We start from the raw sequence: 19799 nt of genomic DNA, 5'->3' as shown, positions 1-19799 counted from the left end.
GTATAGTATTGAACGGGCAACCCGTTCTAGCTCCTACTCGGCCATCAGCTCCCTGCGGGCAGAGGTCCTGGGCCTTGTGCCCACCCTTTTATCCTGAGGCTCCAGGAGGTAGCCTGGTCCATTGTAGGCTCCAGCAAATGTTTCTCAAAGTAGACTGAGGCGACCCATGCATCGTCGTCACTGCCCGCCCCATGGCCCCCAACCCTGTCCTCCGTCCCTCCTGGTTATGGTTCTTCCAGCAGAGGGGCCGGTCCTCATTGGATGGGCTTGAAGAGCGGGTAGCTTGGTTTCTGCCCTGGCAGGTGGTGTATGGACGTGGTGTATGGCCGGTGGGAAAATGTGTGTCCATATCACACTCGGTAGTACCCGTGCTAGTGGGGAGAGGAGGGGGGACATGTGGGAGAAAGCACCTGAGGCTTTCCTCTCCAAGGCCGACAGCAAAATGAATGAGAGAGTTCTGGGGCAAGGGATGGTGGGGAAGGCCCGTGGCTTCCAGGGGAAGAGGGTCCTGGTTGTGGCGGGGCCTGGCTTGGGCACGAGCTCCTGGGCCTGGCTGCAGACAGAGTCACAGAGGGGGGCGGCCAGCTGGCAGGGCGCCCACCGCCCTGGGGACCAGGCTTCTGCTCAGGGCAGCTGCAGGCCAGGGGAAGCCAGTGGAGCTGAGGAGACAGCAAAAGGGGGCCAAGAAAGCCACCGAGTGAACAACAAGGTAGAGAAAAGAGTCCTGGGTTCTCCTCTCATGTCTGCCTCTGACCAGACTGTCCCTTTAGTGTCCCTATGTGTAAGGTGGAGCTAGTGGCCTTTGACCTGCCTACACCACAGGGCTCCTGAGGCAGGCGGAGAAGACGGTGTGGGCCCTTGGCTCAGCCCGGAGAGCACAACACACGACACGGGGCCCCTTGTCACATAGACAAGTGCTATGTGAATCCGAGCGCTGTCCTGGTGACTGCCAGGCAGAGAGGTCTGACCCCAGCTTCTTGTCCTCTGTCCCCACCCAGGGCAAGCCTTCTACTCTCGGGTGCTGGAGAACTGCGAGGATGTGGCTGACTTCGATGAGGTAGGACACCCTTGGGGGATCCCCCCACCAAGTCCTGGCCAGGAGAGCCCAGGGCAGAGTGAATGACCCACAGAAGGGCAGTGTGGTCCCAGCCCATGGCTTGGTGCCCTCTGGGGGCACTTTTGTTCTCCAGAGAAAGGGCCTCCAGGTGTCAGAGGCCTGAAAGTGAGCCCTGGCTGAGGGCCCGGCCTCACTCCAACAAGAGGGGCTTCCCTCCCCAGTTCCCTGGGCACATGGAGGGCTCAGGCTAAGCCCACCTGGGCTTCCAGAAAGCCCGTCTCATAGAGACATCACCCTTGTCAATCTAAGAGCAATCAGGCTACCTATCCCACTCTGTCTCCCCGAAAAGCTATTTTCCTTGAACCTCAGGTTCAGAGGGCTGAGTAAATCATTTGCCCCTGGTTATGGTCTATGGGCACAGCCAACGTGTATGAAGGTGTTCAGTCATCCTGGTTTGTCTGGGACTGAGGGGGTTCTTGGGACACAGACCAAAAGGGATAAAATAGGAAAAATCCTCATCTTACTCGAAAGAGTTGGTCATCCTGCATATCCTTTACCTACTTACTCCTCCAGAGAAGAAACTCCAGCTTGTCTCTCACCACCCCCAGCCACCAGAAAGGCACTGAATATTCTTACACATGTCCCCTTTGGACTTCTATGAACATTTCTCTGGAATGTTCCCCAGAACCTGAAATTGCTGGCTCACGGGATTTGCATCCACTTAAGCTTCCTCAGCACTGCCCCGGTTCACACTCCCACCAACAATGCATACGGATCCCTGGTTCCCAATCCTTATCTACACCTACTGGTATTCAGCTTTCTGACGTCTACCAGTGGTGTCTCATTGTCCTTTTAATAAGTTTTAATAACTTTTAATAAGTTTCCTTTTTTGTAAATTGCCTGTTCATATTCTTTGCCCTTTTTTTCCTGTGGGTGTGGCTGACTTTTTCTTATTGATTTGCAGTAACTTTTTATATGTCTGAGATATTGACCCCTTGCTTGGATTTAGAGACTGAAATTTCTCTCCATCTGTCATCTATTTATGAACTTTGTCCCCTCACTGACTAGGAGTCCTTAATCCTGGTATTTTTTCAAGTTTTGCTGAAGACCTCTTTACACTCTTCTAGGCTACAGGTACATTTCCCTACATTTTCTGATTTCATAACTGCATGTTTTTTCTTTTACCTTGTATGTGGTTTTAGAGAGGGGTACAGTTTTATTTTTCTCCATATGAGAAACCACTTTTCCTAACATCAATTTGCTATGCAATCAATCACCTTCTCACCATTTAGGGTCTATGTCTTAGCTTTCTATCCCATCCCTTTAATCTGTTTGCCTGTTCTTGAACTTTACCACACTGTACTCATTAATATGGCATTTTTGTATGTCTTAGTACCTGATGAGGCAAATCCCCTCTGTTTCCTCTTCTTTTTTTGAGAGTGAATTATTTGTGGACATTTATTCTTCCAGATAATTTTTAAATAAGTTCATCAGGTCCTTCCAAAAACCAACTGGAATTTTGATCAAGTTCCATTGGATTTAAAAAATTAATTGAGGAAGATGTCAATTTTTTATAATAATAAATCATCTATTCAATTTATCCATCATCATTTACTAACATTCTTATGTTTACTGCAAAGAAGTCGTATGATCTTGATAATTTTCTTCTCTTTTTTCAAAAAAGATTTATTTATTTATTTATTTATTTATTTTATGGGGTGGGTAGGGGCAGAGAGAGAGAATATCCAAGCAGACTCCCACTGAGCAGGGAGCCTGATGTGGGGCTCCACCTCACAACCCATGAGATCAGGACCTGCGCCAAAACCAAGAGTTGGATGCTTAACCAACTGAGCCACCAAGATGCCCCAGTATTGATTATTTTCTGGATGCTTTCTGGTTTTATTGTTATCATGAATGGTGTCTTGCTTTTACTACGTATTTTTAGTTGATTATTGTTGACCTAGAGAAATGCTTTCTTTTCCTTTAGAAGTCCCCCTATTGGGGCATCTGGGTGGCTCAGTGGGTTAAGCCTCTGCCTTCGGCTCAGGTCATGATCCCAGGGTCCTCGGATAGAGCCCCATGTCAGGCTCTCTGCTCGGCAGAGAACCTGCTTCCTCCTCTCTCTCTCACTCTCTCTCTCTCTCTGCCTGCTTCTCTGCCTACTTGTGACTTCTGTCAAATAAATAAATAAAATCTTAAAAAAAAAAAAGAAGTCCCCCTGTTACCTGACAAACTTGTTGAAGTCTCTTACTTGTTTTCATAGTTTGTTCTGTTTCTAATGTAGGTGATCATCTCATCTACAAAAAGAGATTTGATCTCTTTCCTATCAGACCTAGCCTATCAGTACTATCCCCTTACTTCTTTATCTTTCCACAGAACATTGATCATGATCCCTAGTTCTGTGTTGGACAGTAATGGTGATTAGGAGGCATCCTTTCTGTGCCTCTAGTATTAAAAGGAATGAGTGCGTCTAAAATTTTGTCATCATATATACTTGCTGTTATAGGATCTTACTATTTAACCTTGCCTAACTTGTCTGCTAAGAGTTTTTACCTGAAAAGGTTCAAGTTTCTTCTGCATCTATTGAGACAATTATAACTTTGCTCCCTTAGTGTATTCCATAATGTAAATACTTTAATACACTATTATATTCAACTGCCAAATATTTCTATGCAGCATTTTTGAAGCTACATTTGTAAAATTTTCATCATTTGATAATGCATAAAATTTTCTGGAGCAACATGCATAAAATAGAGACTTCCTCTTCCTTGACCTTTTGGAAGAACCACATGTGGAGGCATCTAAGTCTGGATGGTTTGGGGGAGGGGCCTCTTCAACCCCCTTTTCAATTTCCCTGTGTCTTCTTGCACCAGTTTTGGATTTTTATATTTTTATATTTCATCTAGGTTTTCAAATTTATTAGCATCCATTTGATTGTAAAGTTTTAAAATCGTTTTTAAAATGGTTTTGTGTGTGTGTGTGTGTGTGTGTGTGTGCCTGTAGTTATTTACTCCTTTTTATTCCATACTGTGTTTATTTTTAGCTTTGCTCTGTTTTTCTTGGTCTTGCTAAAGATCTGTATATCTTATTAATCTCTGTAAAGAACCAGCTTTTGGCTTCATTCATCTCTTCTGTTGTTGCCATTTCATTGATTTCTGCCTTTTTCTTAATTATTTCCCTTCTCCCTGTTTATTTTATTTTGCTCTGTGGCTCTTTTCCTAACCCCCAGAATTGAAGGCTAAGCCTGTTATTTTTAACTCCTTATTTCTTGATAAATGTATTTAAAGATATAAACTTTGCTGTGTATTAGCTGCATCCTATAAAATTTATATGTAGTATTTTCATTATCGTTTTTTATATTCCTTTCAACGTTTTATACATTCCTTTATGATTTTCTTTTAAAAACCAAGTTATATAAGAATGTTATTAAGTTTCCAAATGTGTATGACATGTTAGCTCTTTATTCTTCTTTTCATTTCTGGTTTTCTTGCATTATGATCAAAGTGCCCAATCTGTATGATACCGATCCTTCAGAATTCAAGGAGACCTTGAGTATGGCCTCCATTCATGGTCATAAATGCCCCCTCTACCCAAGGAATGTGCTCAGTGGAGGGTTCTCTATGGAGTGCAATGTAACTCCCAGCTTTTTAGTTATACTATTCAGTTCTTCACCTTTTCTGCTTATTTCTCTCTGCTTGAGCTATCAGTTTCAAAAATGATGGCAATAAAATCTACTTCTACAAATGTTGATTCGCATGTTTCTCCCTGTGGCTGTCAGCTGTTGCTTGATGTGTTTGGAAACTATATTTTTAGTAAGTTCTATAGCTTCATGATGGCTGTATCTTCTTGTCTATTTTTCCTTTTCCTGGTACTTAATATCCCTCTTTGTCTTTTATGACGTTTTTTGCACTAGTTTCTATTTTGCTGGATGTTAAGATTACAATGTCAGCTAATTTGGGTTCATTTACCTAGTGTATCTCTTTCCATTCTTTTATTTTCTTAGTATATCTTTGTTCTTGCTTCCATTTTCAGTATTTCTGTGCTCTTAAATTCAAGTGTGTCTTTTTAGGGAATGCATTTTTTTAAAAGATTTTATTTATTTATTTGTCAGAGAGAGAGAGAGCACAAGCAGGGGGAGAGGCAGGTAGAGGGAGAAGCAGTCCCTCCTTTGAGCAAGGAGCCCAATGCGGGACTTGATCCCAGAACCCTGGGATCATGATGTGTGCCAAAGACAGACGCATAACCCACTGAGCGCCCCCTGCCCAAGCATCCCTAGGGCATATATTCTTAGGTTAAATTTTCTCTCCCAGCCGGAGAGTCTCTGTGCTTTGATTATTTTATCCATTTACACCTATTATAATTGGTATTTTGATTTTTATTTCTATCACCACCTTATTTTATATTTTCCACTGACTGTCCTGTTTGTTTGTTTGTTTGTTTGTTTGTTTTCTTTTCTCCTTTCCAGCTTCCCATGGGATAGATCAGGTTTTCTTTTGTTCGGTGAAAAGTTATACATTCTATTTGTGTTTTCAGGGTAGTCACCCTTCCTTGGTCACATTTAGGGATCCCTGTTGATAGCTGGGAAACAAACCAGTAATTATAGTTCCCCTATCATGACAAGAATTGTAATACTCTCCTAGTCCTCTTTGATTTCCCTACCTCAGCCCATACTGTCTAGGTTATACAATTTTCATTCCACGTTCTTCCGAACATGTGTTCTCCTTTTCTTTTATTTGTTCTAGCCTTCTTTTTCTTTTTGAGGACAACGACTGTCTTCACCAAGATATCTGATCACCTTTACTTCTCCTATCTCTTGAAGCATCTCTTGGCTTTTTTTTCTTCTTATTTGAGTATTTTCAGTTTGGATTTTCAGTATTTTCAGTTATCACAGTAGTTTCAGTTTGGGTCTTTGTGTAGCCAACCTTCTAAAGCCTTATAAATCTGAGAACAGTTTCGTATTTCTTCAAATTTGAATGAGACTTTCACGAGATATAAAATTCAAGGCTCAGAGTTCTTCCCTTTACTTCAAAATATCAGTGCTTGTTGCTGTTGAGAAGTCTGATGGCCGTCCAGGTCTTGTACCTTTGCGTGGGATCATTTCTTCCTCCCTGGGGAAGAAAAGTATAATTCCTTTATCTTTGATATTCTCAAATTTTATGATAATGTGTCTAACTGTGGGGTGTCTTATCTCTCCTGTTTTGCTCTATTTCGTGAGCGCTTTTCAAAGCCAAGGCTTTTTATCTTTCATTTATTATAGAAAATTCTCTCTATATTATTTTTTTCAAATATTCCTTCCATTGTTTTCCTATTGTTCTCGTCTCTGCACCCCATGCTATCAGATGCTGCTACTTCTACCTCTAGCTGTTATTTCTTTGTTTTTAAATTTTTTTGTCTGTTCGTCCTTTCCTGCTGTTTTCTGAGGGAGTTCTTCAAAATGATCTTCCAATTTACTAGTTTGTTCTTTTTTTCTTAACATTCCTTGTTCTTGTTTTATATCACTAATAAATGCCTTTATGGTCCATTTGGTCTAATAATTCTGCCCCTGTTGGTATATACTGTTCTTGTCTTGCCTTTATAAGAAATGTCTTTCCAAGTGTGTGTTTCCTTTGGCCAGTTCAAGTACCCCTGGTATCAGCTATGCTGTCTGCTTTCGGGTACTGGGGAAGCATCAGAGGTGAGCTGGGTCAGGTCCTAAGGGTTGAAGGGCAGGCGTGAGCACCGAGGGGGGCCCAGTCACCATAGAAACAGGCAAGGTCTCATCTCTAAGCCTTTAAGGAGAAACACGGTAGACAGAAAGCCGGATAGATTTTTAACTAACTAGTTTTGAGGTTGCACTGAGAAGTCCATGAACACCTATTTTTTTCAATCCTCATCCCAGTAGGGCTCTTGCTGCCATTTTATCAGTAAAGGAGAAGGCAAGGATCAACCCAAGGCAAGGCCAGGGTTCAGTAAAAGCAGAACTCACGAAGATTTCCTCCCACCTGTTGTCCCACTGCCAAGCCCATCCCCAGCCTCCCCTGGGCAGCCTCCATCCTCCCCCGACACAGATCATCTCAAAGAGGCTTTGGTCTCTCATTTCTCAAAGCTGTTTGTCTATTTGTTTGTTACCTCCTAGAATCCGTATTTCCCTCTTGCTTCTAGAGTTTCTCCACGGTTGACTTTGGGGTGAGAACCAGCGGTTTCCTAAGTTACCATTCTGGCATGAAACAGGAGCTCTGCTGTGACCCCCAGAATAGCTTACCCCTTCTTTCTTGGGCTTTGCTTCTTCTCTTTGGCTCAGCTGGGCTGGGAAAGGGCCTCAGGGCAGACCGTCTGCTCTGAACCTGGTATTTAGCTTGAGCAGCCTGGTAGCCTGGGTGGCCACCAGGCTTAGGAACCACCCAGAACCTCTGCCTCCTCCTCACATTGGGCCCATCCCACACAGTGTGGCTATGTCTGTAGGCCCAGAGCTGCAAGCACAGAGAAGCAAGGCTTTGACCTTCTCTCCTGTGCTCAAGAGTAACTGTCGACCATCACAGCCAGCAGGCTGTGCCCTCCCCAAGGACAGTTCTGTTCTAGATGTCTCCCCTCCTGGCTGTGGCTGCGTGACTTTCAGTTTGTTTCTAAGCCTCTGTGACTCATCTGTCAAATGGGACTGATGATAGGTATGAGGTCTCTTTGTCAAATGATGAACACAATGAGAGGTGATATGACAGTGGACCATGACTACTTACTATGCCAGCATCTTGGCCTTGGACTTGCCCCGCTATGCAACCTAGGTTTCATTCCTCTCCCCGTGTCATCAGTCAGGGCCCTGAGAGGAGGGGTTGGTTGAATGGAGACACAGGCAGCCTGACTCAGTCCCTCACAGTCCTGCCTCCCTGGGTCTCTGCCCCCAATCTTCCAGGGAGAACATCTGATTCCCTGTTTCCTGTCAAGTCTCCCCAGGGACTTGTCTGTCCAGGCCTCAGCTGGTGAGCAACCTGATGCCCCTTCAAAGGGCACTGCCACCCCTTTCCATGAACTGCACCCTGGGACACCTGAGCCACAGGTATACATGACATTCAAAGTTAATCACCGTGTCCTTCCTCTCCCCAGGGCTACCCAACATGGAGCAAGTGGATACTCGGTCTCTACCAGCCCCAAGCAAAGCACGGGGCCACATTCTGAGCACCTCCCGTGTGCCAGGCTAGGCTACCCCAGAGGGGAAGATGGGCTCAATGGTGCTTGAAGTTCCATACAGGAACTCGGGCATGGGGGAACCTTTGGGTCCATAGGGAGAGATTGGGAAGGGGCCAGAAGCCAGGGAGTAATAGGCAAAAGCACATAGCCAGAGTCAGAGAGTAGCCCCAAGATGGGGAGAAGGGGTCCTCACTGGGGAAGGTCCCACCCACCCAGGAGCTGACTGGGAAGTTTCTGGTCGTCACTGTACAGAACCCACTGGCAATTCATGAAATGGGGGCCCAGGATGCTTAGTGATTGGCAAAGCTCAGCACCCCTCTCCCCCAACACTGCAGGGACTTGTTCTTCACTTCCCTGGGGAAACCCCATCTGACAATCATGGCAGCAGCTTCCGGAAGCAGCACTGCTTCTGTGCAGTCTCCACAACAACCAGCCAATGGTGAGGCTCTGGCTCAGAAAGCGTGTATCTTCCCAGGAGCTGGAAGTAGCAAAGCCAGGGCTCTAAGTCCACACTTCACTTAGATTCAAAATCTACTCTGGATGCAGAAGCAGGAAGCTGCTCCTGGGCCTGACCCACCAACACCCTTACAAGGCCCTGTTTGGGGGTCTTCCCATGCCCCCTGCCACCACTCCTCCCTCTGAGAAGTCTGGCTGCCCTGGCCAGCAGAGCACGCCTGCCAAGAGGGGAAGCAGCCCTCCACCCCTTGTCAAGGAGGGCCCAGGAGCCTGTGTCAGCTCGGACCCCAGAGAGAGCCTGAAACTGCCGGCATGCTTACACCTGTCTCCCCAGACTGGGGTGGACAAATCCTAAACTTCCTTGCTGGTCCCTGGAAGAAACAGCCCATCTGTGGTTCTAGAACAAGCTTGCAAAAAGAATCTCATCAGCCCCTTGCTAAACTTCTAAAAATCTCTTGGCTTTTCAGAAAGTCTGTTTTCTCTCATTACTGTGCCCAGAGCTTTCGGGAACCCCCTCAGGGAGGTACAAAGCGCATGGGTCTAGGAGTCGTGAGAATGGGTCTATAGTCCTCACTGAGGTATGAACAAGCTCAGTGATCTTGGGTAGGCCGTTCAACCCCTCTGGGCCTCAGGTTCCCCTTTTGTAAAATGAGGAGATACTTCCTGTTCTGCCCACCTTGTGGGACAGATGCATGGCTGTAAAATGAAATAAAAGACAAGATAGCAAATGTCTCTCCCTTCTCTGCCCAGACAAGGGTGAGAGGGGCTGCTGCGGGCTGCTCTGAGGAACCTGAGTGGGGAGGCAGCGGCCTTGGAAGAAAGACAATGCTTCGGACAACAATGGGTGGAAACAGAACCTGGATGGGGTGTCTCCTTTCCCTGAGGCTGGAACCTGAGACCCTCCATTTACCTACAGCTCTGGAGGGCAGGGGAGGGGGTGGGGACAGACTTTATGCCCAGCCAGCAGCTAGCAGAGACCCCTGCCCTGGGAATGAGCATGGTCACAAGGAGCCCACCCCAAGGCAGTCTGATTTGGCTCTAAGCCAGGCCCACGTGGACCATAGGCCACACGGGAAGCCACAGCAGCAACTTGTAGGAATGAGAAAAAGAGCTGCTCTATCCCAGGTACCTAGCATGTAGCAGGATGGGCTGAGAGCTTCACACAAGCATTCTGACTCCCTGGGTTAGGATCATTCCAGGTGATAAATAGCCATAATCAGGATTTGTACCCAACTCTACCTGATTCCAGAGCCTGTGGTCACTTGCAAAATGAACCTGCCCTCAAGGGGCCTAGTCCAGTGGGGAGATGGACCCAGTACAGACAAAGATGGACCATGGGTCTTCTGGACTCAGAAGAGAGAGAAGTCATCAGCCTGGGGGTGGGGAGGCCAGGGGCTGGCCTCACCTGCCCACTGCACTTGTACATGAAAGTCATGAGCTATGAGCTCTGTGGAGCCAGGAATGCACCTGTCTTGTTCATCAGGGGCCTGGCACCCAGCACAGGGCACAGGGAATATTGCCAAAGGAAAGAACGAACAAAAGAATGAACCCAACTTGAGTCTTCTCAAGTCCCAACTTGAGAATTCCCAAGATACTCTCTTTCCATTGAATTCTAAAGCTTTGCTGCACATTCCAATTCACCCCCACTCCCCAGATCTGGAGGACTGTCCCTTTAAGTTCATCATCTTGCTGATATAGGATGGTTCCAGACCTAGTCAGTGATGAGGCTCAGGTTAATCCAGGTCATTCTCCAACCTGCATCAGGGAAACCTTTCCGTGGGTCCCAGATCTCTGGGGCTGATAAGATGCACAACTCTGTTACTCTGGCCAGCACCTGCCAGGTCAGGGCCAAGTTGTGAGCTGGCGATCTAGGTCATGGCTTCACATTCCCAGGGATCCTGAGGCCTCTCCTCTGAAGAGAGGTTCTCCTGTCCTCCTCCTGCCCCTAACACTTGCCACCTTACTTCTCTCAATGTTCCTATTACGGGCGGCAATTTCAGGTTTGTGTCTCTAGAACTATCCAGGAGCTCCTGTAGAACTAAGAAATACCCCTGGGTTCCGTACTGGCCACAGTGCCATGAACAAAGTCTGGCATGAGGAAGGTGTTCAGAAAACATTTGCTCTGAATAGTGCTTGCTGGCTGGTTACATCTTAAGTGGCAGTGCTCGGCTTAGCTACCATCAGAGTCCCCCGAAGTGTCTGGAGGCTGACATGGCATGGAATCTGAAATGCTGTGTGGATTCCCTTGGCCTAGGCTCTGGCCCACCAGCATGCAGGGCACCTCAGAAGACACAACTTTGAGCTGTTGTGGTCATGGGAAGGGAATCATGCTGGTGTTATTTCAGGCTGGAGAGAGGCCCCTTGTTCCCTGAAGCCTCCAGCAGTCCCTGGGGTGCCATCCCCAAGAATGCCAGTCCTTGCCCTGGCTCCTGGAACAAACATACACCGCCATGTCGGTCACCCTCTTACCCTGGGCTGGGTTCCATGCTAGGTTCTGCACTTCACCAGCCCCACAATCGGCCCAAGAAACAGTACAGTGACCGCCACCCTCCCTTTACAGAAGAGTAAGCTGAGGCGTGGAGAGGTAAACTAGCCCACCTGAGCTCGCCCACCAGCAGCCCAGGCAGCCATCCGAGGCCCATTTGTAGAGTGCCTACTGTGTGCCGGGCCCTATGCCCGGTGGAGGGAGACCTCGGTGAATGAGACAGAACTGAGCCTGCCCACTCTGCTCCTGCTCTGAGCTGCTCTGAGAGCAACGATCAAGCTCTCACTGGAGCTCACGCAGCAACCCAGGGAGAGGGAGCCCAGCATTGGTGTGCAGAGAGGCAAGGCCTGGGGCATGGAGCCCAGCTCTGCCACTGGTGTCAGGCCTCCCTGACCTGAGTCTGACTCTTAGAGAGACAGCAGGGGGGGAAAGTCACAGTCATCTAGTGCCGCGGAACAAAGCACAGCATTCTCCGCATTGTAGGGCTTCCCGTGATCCTGTGGTTGGCAGGGCTCGGCTGGGAGGCTCTGCCTCCAGCTGGGAGCGCAGTTGGCGTTGACTGTTGTCTGGGGCACCTTGTGTCTCCCTGCGGCCTCACCTTCTCTGGGCCCTCTCTCCACACGCTCTCTCTCTCCAGCACGGTGGCTTCGACCTCTGTGCCCGGTCGTTGACTTCCGAGAGGGCCAGGGTCTTATCTCAACTATGAAGCTACGTTACCACTTGTTAGCTGAATTGCTTTGGGCAAGACTGCTCTGAGCCTCAGTTGCCTCACCTGTGAAGTGGGCACTGAACTCTAGAATATGTGCAAAGTGTGGTGCCAGGGCGGGATCAGCGCTCAATAAATAAACATTTTTGGTGCTGTCAACCTAGAAGGATGGTCCGAGCCACAGCCCTCTCTGAGTGTCAACCTCAGCTAATCTGAGGCCAAGCCCCCAGCTAAGTATTAGGAAACTTGAGTTTCAATCCTGTCTACCACCAACTGGCTATATGTCCTGCAACACCTCTCACACCCTCCACACTCCAAGGTCCAGAAGAAGCCCGTCTGGGTCATGTTGCTGTGAGCCTGGTTTATTAGCAAAGAGCGCTCTGAGAAGTACTGAATTCTAGCCAGATGTGCTCTCCGGTTTCTGAGGGGACGTGCACAGGTCCAGGAGCCCCAAGGCCCCCCACAGCCCCCACCCCGTGGTCCTACAGCCCTCCATACACATCAGTACACAACCCCCCAGCTGGCGGAAAGAAAGTAATGGCAAAAAGTGAGAAAACAACGAGAAATAACATTTTTTTTTTCTGGTAGAAGAGAAACAGGACATCAACAGACCAAGGCAGAAGTGGTTCGAGAGCGATGGAGGGAGAGGGAGAGATGGTGGAGGGTCAGGGAGGAGTGAGGGTCAGCCCCAGGCCTTCTGGTAGAAGGTCCCCACAAGGAAAAGCAAAATAAAACAAAGTAAGTCATGCCTCTCATTTCTGCAGTGTTGTGTCCCTTACAAAATCCACCTGCGTGATCTCACTCGGTTCTTCCAATAGCCCCGTGAGGGAAGTCTGGTCACCCTCATTTTATCCACGAGGGAGCTGAGCCCCCATGCCAGGAGTGGCCTGCAATCCCCAAAGCTAAATCGTGGCAGAGCCAGGGCTGTCCTGCTCACTGCTGTTCCACGAGCTCAGGAGGTCTTTGCTGGGAGCAGGAGGCAGGGCTAGAAATACGGCTCAGCCACAGCCAGGTGGGGGCGGGGTGTGGCGGGGACACGGATACCTGGGAGTTCCCCCATCCCATGCTGGGACCCCCAGAGACACAGTGAAATCAGTCTGAAATGTAGCCTGGGCCGAGGGAGTGTTGAAAGCTTCCGGAAGCGATTCAAGGGTGTAGGTGGGGTGGAGAAGCACTGAGAGAGGGACAGAGACCGAGACCCGGAAGGAAACTGATGAAGGTCAGAATGGAGCCGGTGAGAGCAGAAAGCGGGGCAGCCAGGAGAGAAGAACAGAGAAGGGCAGGGTAGGCATGAGAGACAGAGAAGGAAGCGGGCACGGAGGGCGTCTGGCGGACTCTATCAGGACTAGTCTCTTCCCACATGAAAGCCCCTGGGGCGGCCTTAGTCCCTGCCCTCCACAGTCACTGGCCCCTGACCCCTACATTGCTGGAGCATCTGGTCCTCCTGTACCCTCCTCCTGGGGCTCCTTTCCGGAAACACTGAATGTGGTACATTCTGGAAATGCCCCCCACACCACCACGCAGCAAGTCCAGGCCCTTCCTGCAGAGTCTCCCATGCAGGCAGCCGGCCCAGAGCCCCCTATGCTCTGTTCGGCACATCTGCCCATGGCGACCAGCTCCGGATTCCGTCACCACTCCCTGCCCAGAAACTGCACCCCAATCCCTAGGCAAGTCAGTGCCTGGCGGGGAGCAAGCAGAAGTCCCGAGCAGCTTCCTGCTCTGGGTCCCTTTTCCTCACAATGACTTCCGCTGATCTTTTGTGTTCCCTTCATTCATGTCTCGGCTCGGCGCCCCTTCCTGTCTTGGTGCCACGGCCACAGCGACCTCCCTTTTCTCCTAATCATCCTCTCTTACCAAAGTCAAGACCCTACTCGCACACCCTCAGGTGGCGCAAACACTCACCCCCTTCATCCCATAGAAACCGAAATCTCAGAGGCTCCGCAGGCCTCTCTCGTTGGCGCTGTGGCTGCTGAGCTGGGCCTGGCTTATTTCCCTGCAGCGCAATTACAAGCAACTTCATTAAGAAAACCACACATTTGGCTGCGCTGGGGGCGTGCAGACAGCAGGAGCAAAAGCTGCTTTAGGAGGCTTGTGGGCCCCGGGCTGGGCCGCCTCCTTAGCCGGCCCATCTGTGTCCATAACCTCCAAAGTCTTCCCCAGGCCCCGCTCAGAACCTTCACCCTCTGCAGCCTCCACCCCGCCCCCTGCTTCCGATGCCTCGTCCTCTCTCACCTGCCCACTCCAGCTGAATCCCGGTTGGGATTGAGAGAGCAATGTGAGGCCATTTTCCCCAGCCAGGCCCTGCCCACACTGTGCGGTGACCTGCCAAGCTGGCCCAGCACCCCCTGCAAACCCCTGGGCCCCCAGTCTGGGAGATGGAAGCTTTAGAATGGCTCTCAGGACCCGCTCTCGGATGCCCCCCAGGGCCTGCTCGGCCACCAACGACAGAGTTCTCTGAATCGTGTTCCTTCTGTGAGGCCTGCGTGTGAACCAGAGAACATGGGAGCAGCCCGTTGGGTTGGAGGAAAGGCTAAATGAATTAGTGCATCTAAACCACTCAGCCCCCTCAACGTTTCAGCAGGATGAAAAGTTCTCTACAAATGGCAGCTATTATAAAGATTACTATCTTAATACCACTTCATACTATCTTAATACTATCTTAATAGTTGATACTAGAGCTATCGTTCAGATTATTATTAAGATGCCTATCGTGATTGTTGATTTCTCGCCTATTGGGCAGCCTGGATTGGGAGAGGAACGAAAATGATACAGGTTTGGAAGTCACTGCCTTCCGGCTGTTGTGTCCAAGTCCCCGTCGGTACCATCTCTCAGTGGCATCATGAGCAGAGCGCAGAGCTTTCTGGTCGTCTTCCGTTATTCACAGTCCAGCCCAGGAAGGCTTGTCATTCCAGTCCAGCATCTTCTCAGAGCCCAGGCCTGGTCTTCTCGCTTCTGTCAGGCTTGTGGTTCCAGACCCCGAGTGGGACAGGGATGCCGGCTCCGGCCCTTGCATCCTCTGCCCATTCCAGCCCAAGGTGGGGGACGTGGTCTGATTCTGGGGGCCCTGCCATGGACGTGGACCCTCCTTGTGGTGTGACAGCTTCTCGGACGAGCTCCAGCCAGCTCTGGAGGCTGTCAGCATGGCCGGTCTGTGGACAAGGGCTGTCTCAGAGAGCACCGTGTGGGGGCTCCTGTAGGCAACCTGAGCCAAGCTCCCCACACGGTACAGATTCCCAATCCGGGACACCTGGCTCCACCCCACCTCAGCTCCCGCCACGGGGCACAGAACCTCACAGCCTCACCCAGGCTGAGGACGCCTCCATCGCAGGGCCGGCGGGGGTGGAAGGTCAGCCCGCTTGCTGAGCCTGGCTCCCCTTTGCAGCATGCCCTTGGCCCCACAGAGCAGAAGTCACATACTTAAGGCACCTAGCGGTGGCATGTCAGGCTCCTTATGACCACTGCCTTGCCCAAGGTGGCCTGCAGGGCTCCCTAGGGGTTTGGGGGACAGGCCAGTAAGTCTACTGCCCTGGCAGATGTCATTGGGAACTTACATGCTAGGCTCCCCTTCCTGCAGGTGCCTCGACCTATCTGAGCAATTCTTCTAGGAAGGAGCCACAAAAACGCTGGGCCTAGGATATGACTATTGGCATCTTTCCCTTCCGCAGTCTTTGCACCCCAGGAAGAAGGAGCACTGGGGTGCCGTTGGGGGTGAGAGGCCTTTGAGGAAGTCCTGAGGCAGGAGCCTGGTTCGGCCTGTTGGCAGCTCTCTTTAGAGGATGGGGTCCTTAGCATGTCTAGCCTCTATTTTGGGCCCTCCTTGCCATGTCTAGGGAATCAGGAAAAATCCCACTCAACTTCCTGCTCATCATTATTATCGATTGAATAATGAAGACAAGATCAGATCATGATCTCAGGGTCCTAGCATCAAACGCCACGTCAACCTCCTTGCTCAGCAGGGAGCCTGCTTCTCCCTCTGCCTGCTGCCTCCCCTGCTCATTCTCTCTCTCTCTCTCTCTGTCTCTCACTCTCTCTCTGACAAATAAATAAATAAAATATTAAAAAAAAAAAAAGCCAAGATAGATGCGGTGAGGGTAAATTAGAAACAGCATGCTGGGTACAGGCCGCCCCTCCTTTGTGGGCCTGACCCTAATAACAATAAACAGCTGAAGTCTGTCCCCAGAGTTAACATTGCCAGTGTGAGGGGGTGATCTGACCTGAATGGGGGGGGGGGCGGGGGGGGGGAACAGGACCTCCCACTCCAGGCAGAGCTTGAACCGGCCAGAATGATTCTGGGAGGGGAAACCTGGAAGCTTCAGTTTCACTCCGCACACAGCAAAAAGCAAGCCCATGCCCACGATCCTTGCTGTTGTCCCGGAGCCCACTCCATTCTGGTTGCACCACCCACTCCTGAGTGTACCCCAGGAACTGGACTGAGACTCAGAGGTCCTGGTTAGCCCTAGGTCCTTGCACTCACCATATGACCTTGAGTAGGTCACTGGATCTCTCTGCATGCCATCTTTGAAAGGGGAATGGGTCACAATACCCATGTTATCAGGGGGTGGTTGGAATTAGATGAGAGTCTAGGTGTGGACTTTATCCCTGTGGAGCACTGGGTCGATGCGAAGGGCCAACTTACCAGGGATCCGCCTCCTATTCCTCATACCCTGTCGTTTCCTTCTAAGGCCACAGCTGTCTCTTTCTCCCTAGACCTTCCGGTGGCCAGTGGGCAGCAGCATCGACAGCAATGAGATACTTGAGATTCAAATCTTCAACTACAGCAAAGTCTTCAGCAATAAGTAAGTGGGGGATGGGAGAGGTGGGGCCTGAAGGGGTTAGGGGCCTGCCCGGCTACCCTGTCCCTTGGGCTTAAAAGGGGCGTTACAGCCACAGCCTAACCTGGATTGACTGTCGAAGACCCCCTCCTTGCTCTCTCCTGTCGTCCTCAGAGTCCCTCAGCCCTCCCAACCACTGTCAGCCAAGAACGCCCTATCCTCCCATTCATTCCTTCTGTCCCCAGCCCCATCTCAGCTTCCTGTCCCCTTCTTTAAGTCTCCCCCTTTACACTGTCCTGGGTGACAGTTACCCAGCAGAGGAGTTAACAGAATGGTGGATCATGAACTCCAATAGATCATCAGTAGCCTTGAGGGCAAACTTGCCACATGCAGGGAGACTGAGAAGCTCTGAGATATTTGGTGCAGTGGTTTGAGAATCAGGAAAGCCTGGTCTCAGATTCTGAGCTCAGTCAACTACTGTGTGACCCTGAGCTGGTTACACAGAATCTCTCTGAATGCAATGTACCAGCCTGTAGGAAGTAGAAGTATTTACCTCAAAGGAAGCTGTGAGAATTAAATAGATACCATTCATTCATTCATTCTTCCAAATGTTTGCTAAGTGCCTACCTTGTGTCAGGCACTGAACTAGGCACTGAGGATAGCAAATGCCCACCCCCACGGGGCTTACATTCTTCAGTGAAGCACACCTACCGCATGAGCTCTATCACTACCGAGGTTTCAGTTAAAGCAGTTCCCACCAGTCTCTCTGGGCAACAAGCAGAATTCAGGATGATTCGAACAGTCTGGAATGGTGGCTAGGTAGAATAAATGTAAAGTCTCATTTGGAGATTCAAAACCAATGGTTTTTATACCCGCTAGAGGGGGTCATGGCTGAACAGTCCCCAAAAACCTGGGGATACTACTCAATGAGAGAGAAGTATTACTTGACAGTGGGAGGAGACTACAAAGAAAAGAAAAGCTGACCTCATCCTTGCTCATATTAATAGAAGTAAATCAATCAGAGCAGGAAAGGCAAGAGATGAGTTTCTATGGTCTTCATGCTGGTTGGAGAGAATACCAGTAGGCAGCTCCTTGGGTTGCCAGGAGAAGGGACTTTAAGGCTGATGAGAAGATGAGAGCCTCAAAGAGAAAATCACAGAGGACAGGTCCATCCATCCATACATTTATCTTTCCATCCATCCATCCATCCATCCATCCATCCATCCGTTCATCCATCCACGCATCCTTCCTTCCATCCATCCATCTTCCATCAATCCTTATATCCATCCATCCCTCTATCCATTCATCCTTCCATCCACCCTACTGTCCATCCTTCCTTCCATTCATCCCTACTTCCATCCATCCATCCATCCTTCCATACATTCATCCTTCCATCCATCCATCCATCCATCCATCCATTCATCCATCTTTCCATCCATCCTTCTACGCATTCATCTTTCCATCCTTCTATCCATCAATTCATCCAACCATCCTTTTATCCATTCATCCTTCCATCCATCCATCCGTTCATCCATCTGTTCATCCATCCACACATCCATCCTTCCATCCATCCATCCTCCATCAATCCGTCTATCCATCCATCCCTCTATCCATTCATCCTTCCATCCACCCTACTGTCCATCCTTCCTTCCATTCATCCCTACTTCCATCCATCCATCCATCCATTCATCCATCCTTCCATCCATCCTTCTACCCATTCATCTTTCCATCCATCCATCCATCCCACCATCCTTTTATCCATTCATCCTTCCATCCATCCTACTCTCCATCCTTCCTGCCATTCATCCTTACTTCTATTCACCCTTCCTTCCATCCATCCTTCTGTCCATCCATCCATCCACTCTTCCAATCACTCATCAAACATTCACTAAGCAAATATTCTGTACCAGACAGACACTGTGCTAGTCACTGAAGGTACAGAAATGAGAGATTAAGTCACCATGCTTGTCCCCTAAGAAGGTTTTCTGCCATTTGGAAGAGGGAAGAGAGATGTGTGCCCAGAGGCAGGACCAGGACCAGGCTGCATTGCTGGGAGACAGCAGGCAGCTGAAAGGTAGCCAAAGCTCTCCAGCCAATGAGCTGTTGGGAAGTAGTGAGCTCCCCATCACTGGGAGAGGTTGAGCAGGGAGTGGACCACAATGTTGTGGAGATTTCTGAATGGGAATTTTTGGACCACACATGGTTCAATGATCCTGTGATTTTTATGAAGAACCCACAACATCTCAGCTGAACATGGGGTATGGGCTTTTCAGGCCCGTTGGCAGGGCCACAAGGGAAGATGTTCAGGGCAGAGAGGCTGCCCCTTGGCCTCTTGGGGTATCACATCGTTCCAGTAGCTGCGATAGTATCCACAAGAGAGGTTAGTGAGACACCCCACCAGGTGCCCCCAAGATGAAGCAAAACCTTCTTCCCTAGGGTGAGAGATTGGGTGACCTCTAAGGATAGAATAAACAAGAACAGAAGGGACACAGACCAAAGTGGGTGTGGAAAAGGAAGAACTGGAAGCCGAGACATCCAGGCACCCCAGCAGGGACCCACAAGCAGATGTCAGAGCTCTCAGGAGTCTCAGAACATAGCCAGTGCAACCCTCGCTGCACAGATGGGGAAACTGAGTCTTCAGAGAGGCTACTGAGGCCCCCGGACAGTGGCAGGGCTGGGGCTAGGATGCCTGTCTTCCTTCTCCTGGACCTCCCAGAAAACCAGGACATGTGAGCATGGACACCACGGACATGAATGAGATTAGTGCGTTCTTTACAGTGAAAGGAGCTAGAGTCACCAAAATGCTGGAAACCCTTGGAAACATCAAAAGGCTTACTATAAACAAATCAGAAGTATTTGTTAAATTGGGAAATTGAATACCATCCCAGTGAACACACTGAAACTTGAGGCTTCAATTAGTTGTTCTGAAATGCCAACAAGCGAGAGATAGAGCAGGGGAGTTCCTAGCCGAATTCTCTCCTTGCTCTCTCCCCACCCTCCTGCTCCACCCAAGAGTTGATGGGCCTCATCTCATTACCCCCATCTCAGAGAAAGAGACTCATTCTAGAAGCAGATGGTGGCCTGGGAACTGGCTCTTCCCCAGTGGTGGGAGGTGTGGCCAGGAGGAAGCCGAGTTGTGATCACCAGGAGACCCCATATCTG

At 49.6% G+C, this 19799-nt stretch overlaps 1 protein-coding gene across 2 annotated transcripts in view; it reads left to right on the top strand.

Moving 5' to 3' along the window:
• Positions 1-19799, top strand: part of OTOF (otoferlin) — a gene marked incomplete at its 5' end in the record, with an annotated part of 90506 nt that overhangs the window by 13370 nt on the left and 57337 nt on the right. For both annotated transcript variants that reach the window (XM_082744966.1, XM_082744965.1), the window contains 2 exons: positions 999-1057; positions 16573-16661. In XM_082744966.1, coding sequence (XP_082601092.1) covers positions 999-1057; positions 16573-16661 — 148 coding nt within the window. The remainder of the gene's footprint in view (positions 1-998; positions 1058-16572; positions 16662-19799) is intronic.

Source organism: Mustela nivalis (genome assembly GCF_964662115.1).
Source record: "Mustela nivalis genome assembly, chromosome: 8".
Classification (NCBI taxonomy): domain Eukaryota; kingdom Metazoa; phylum Chordata; class Mammalia; order Carnivora; family Mustelidae; genus Mustela; species Mustela nivalis.
The sequence above is the reverse complement of the archived record's forward strand: the minus strand, read 5'-3'. Positions and strand labels throughout refer to the sequence as shown.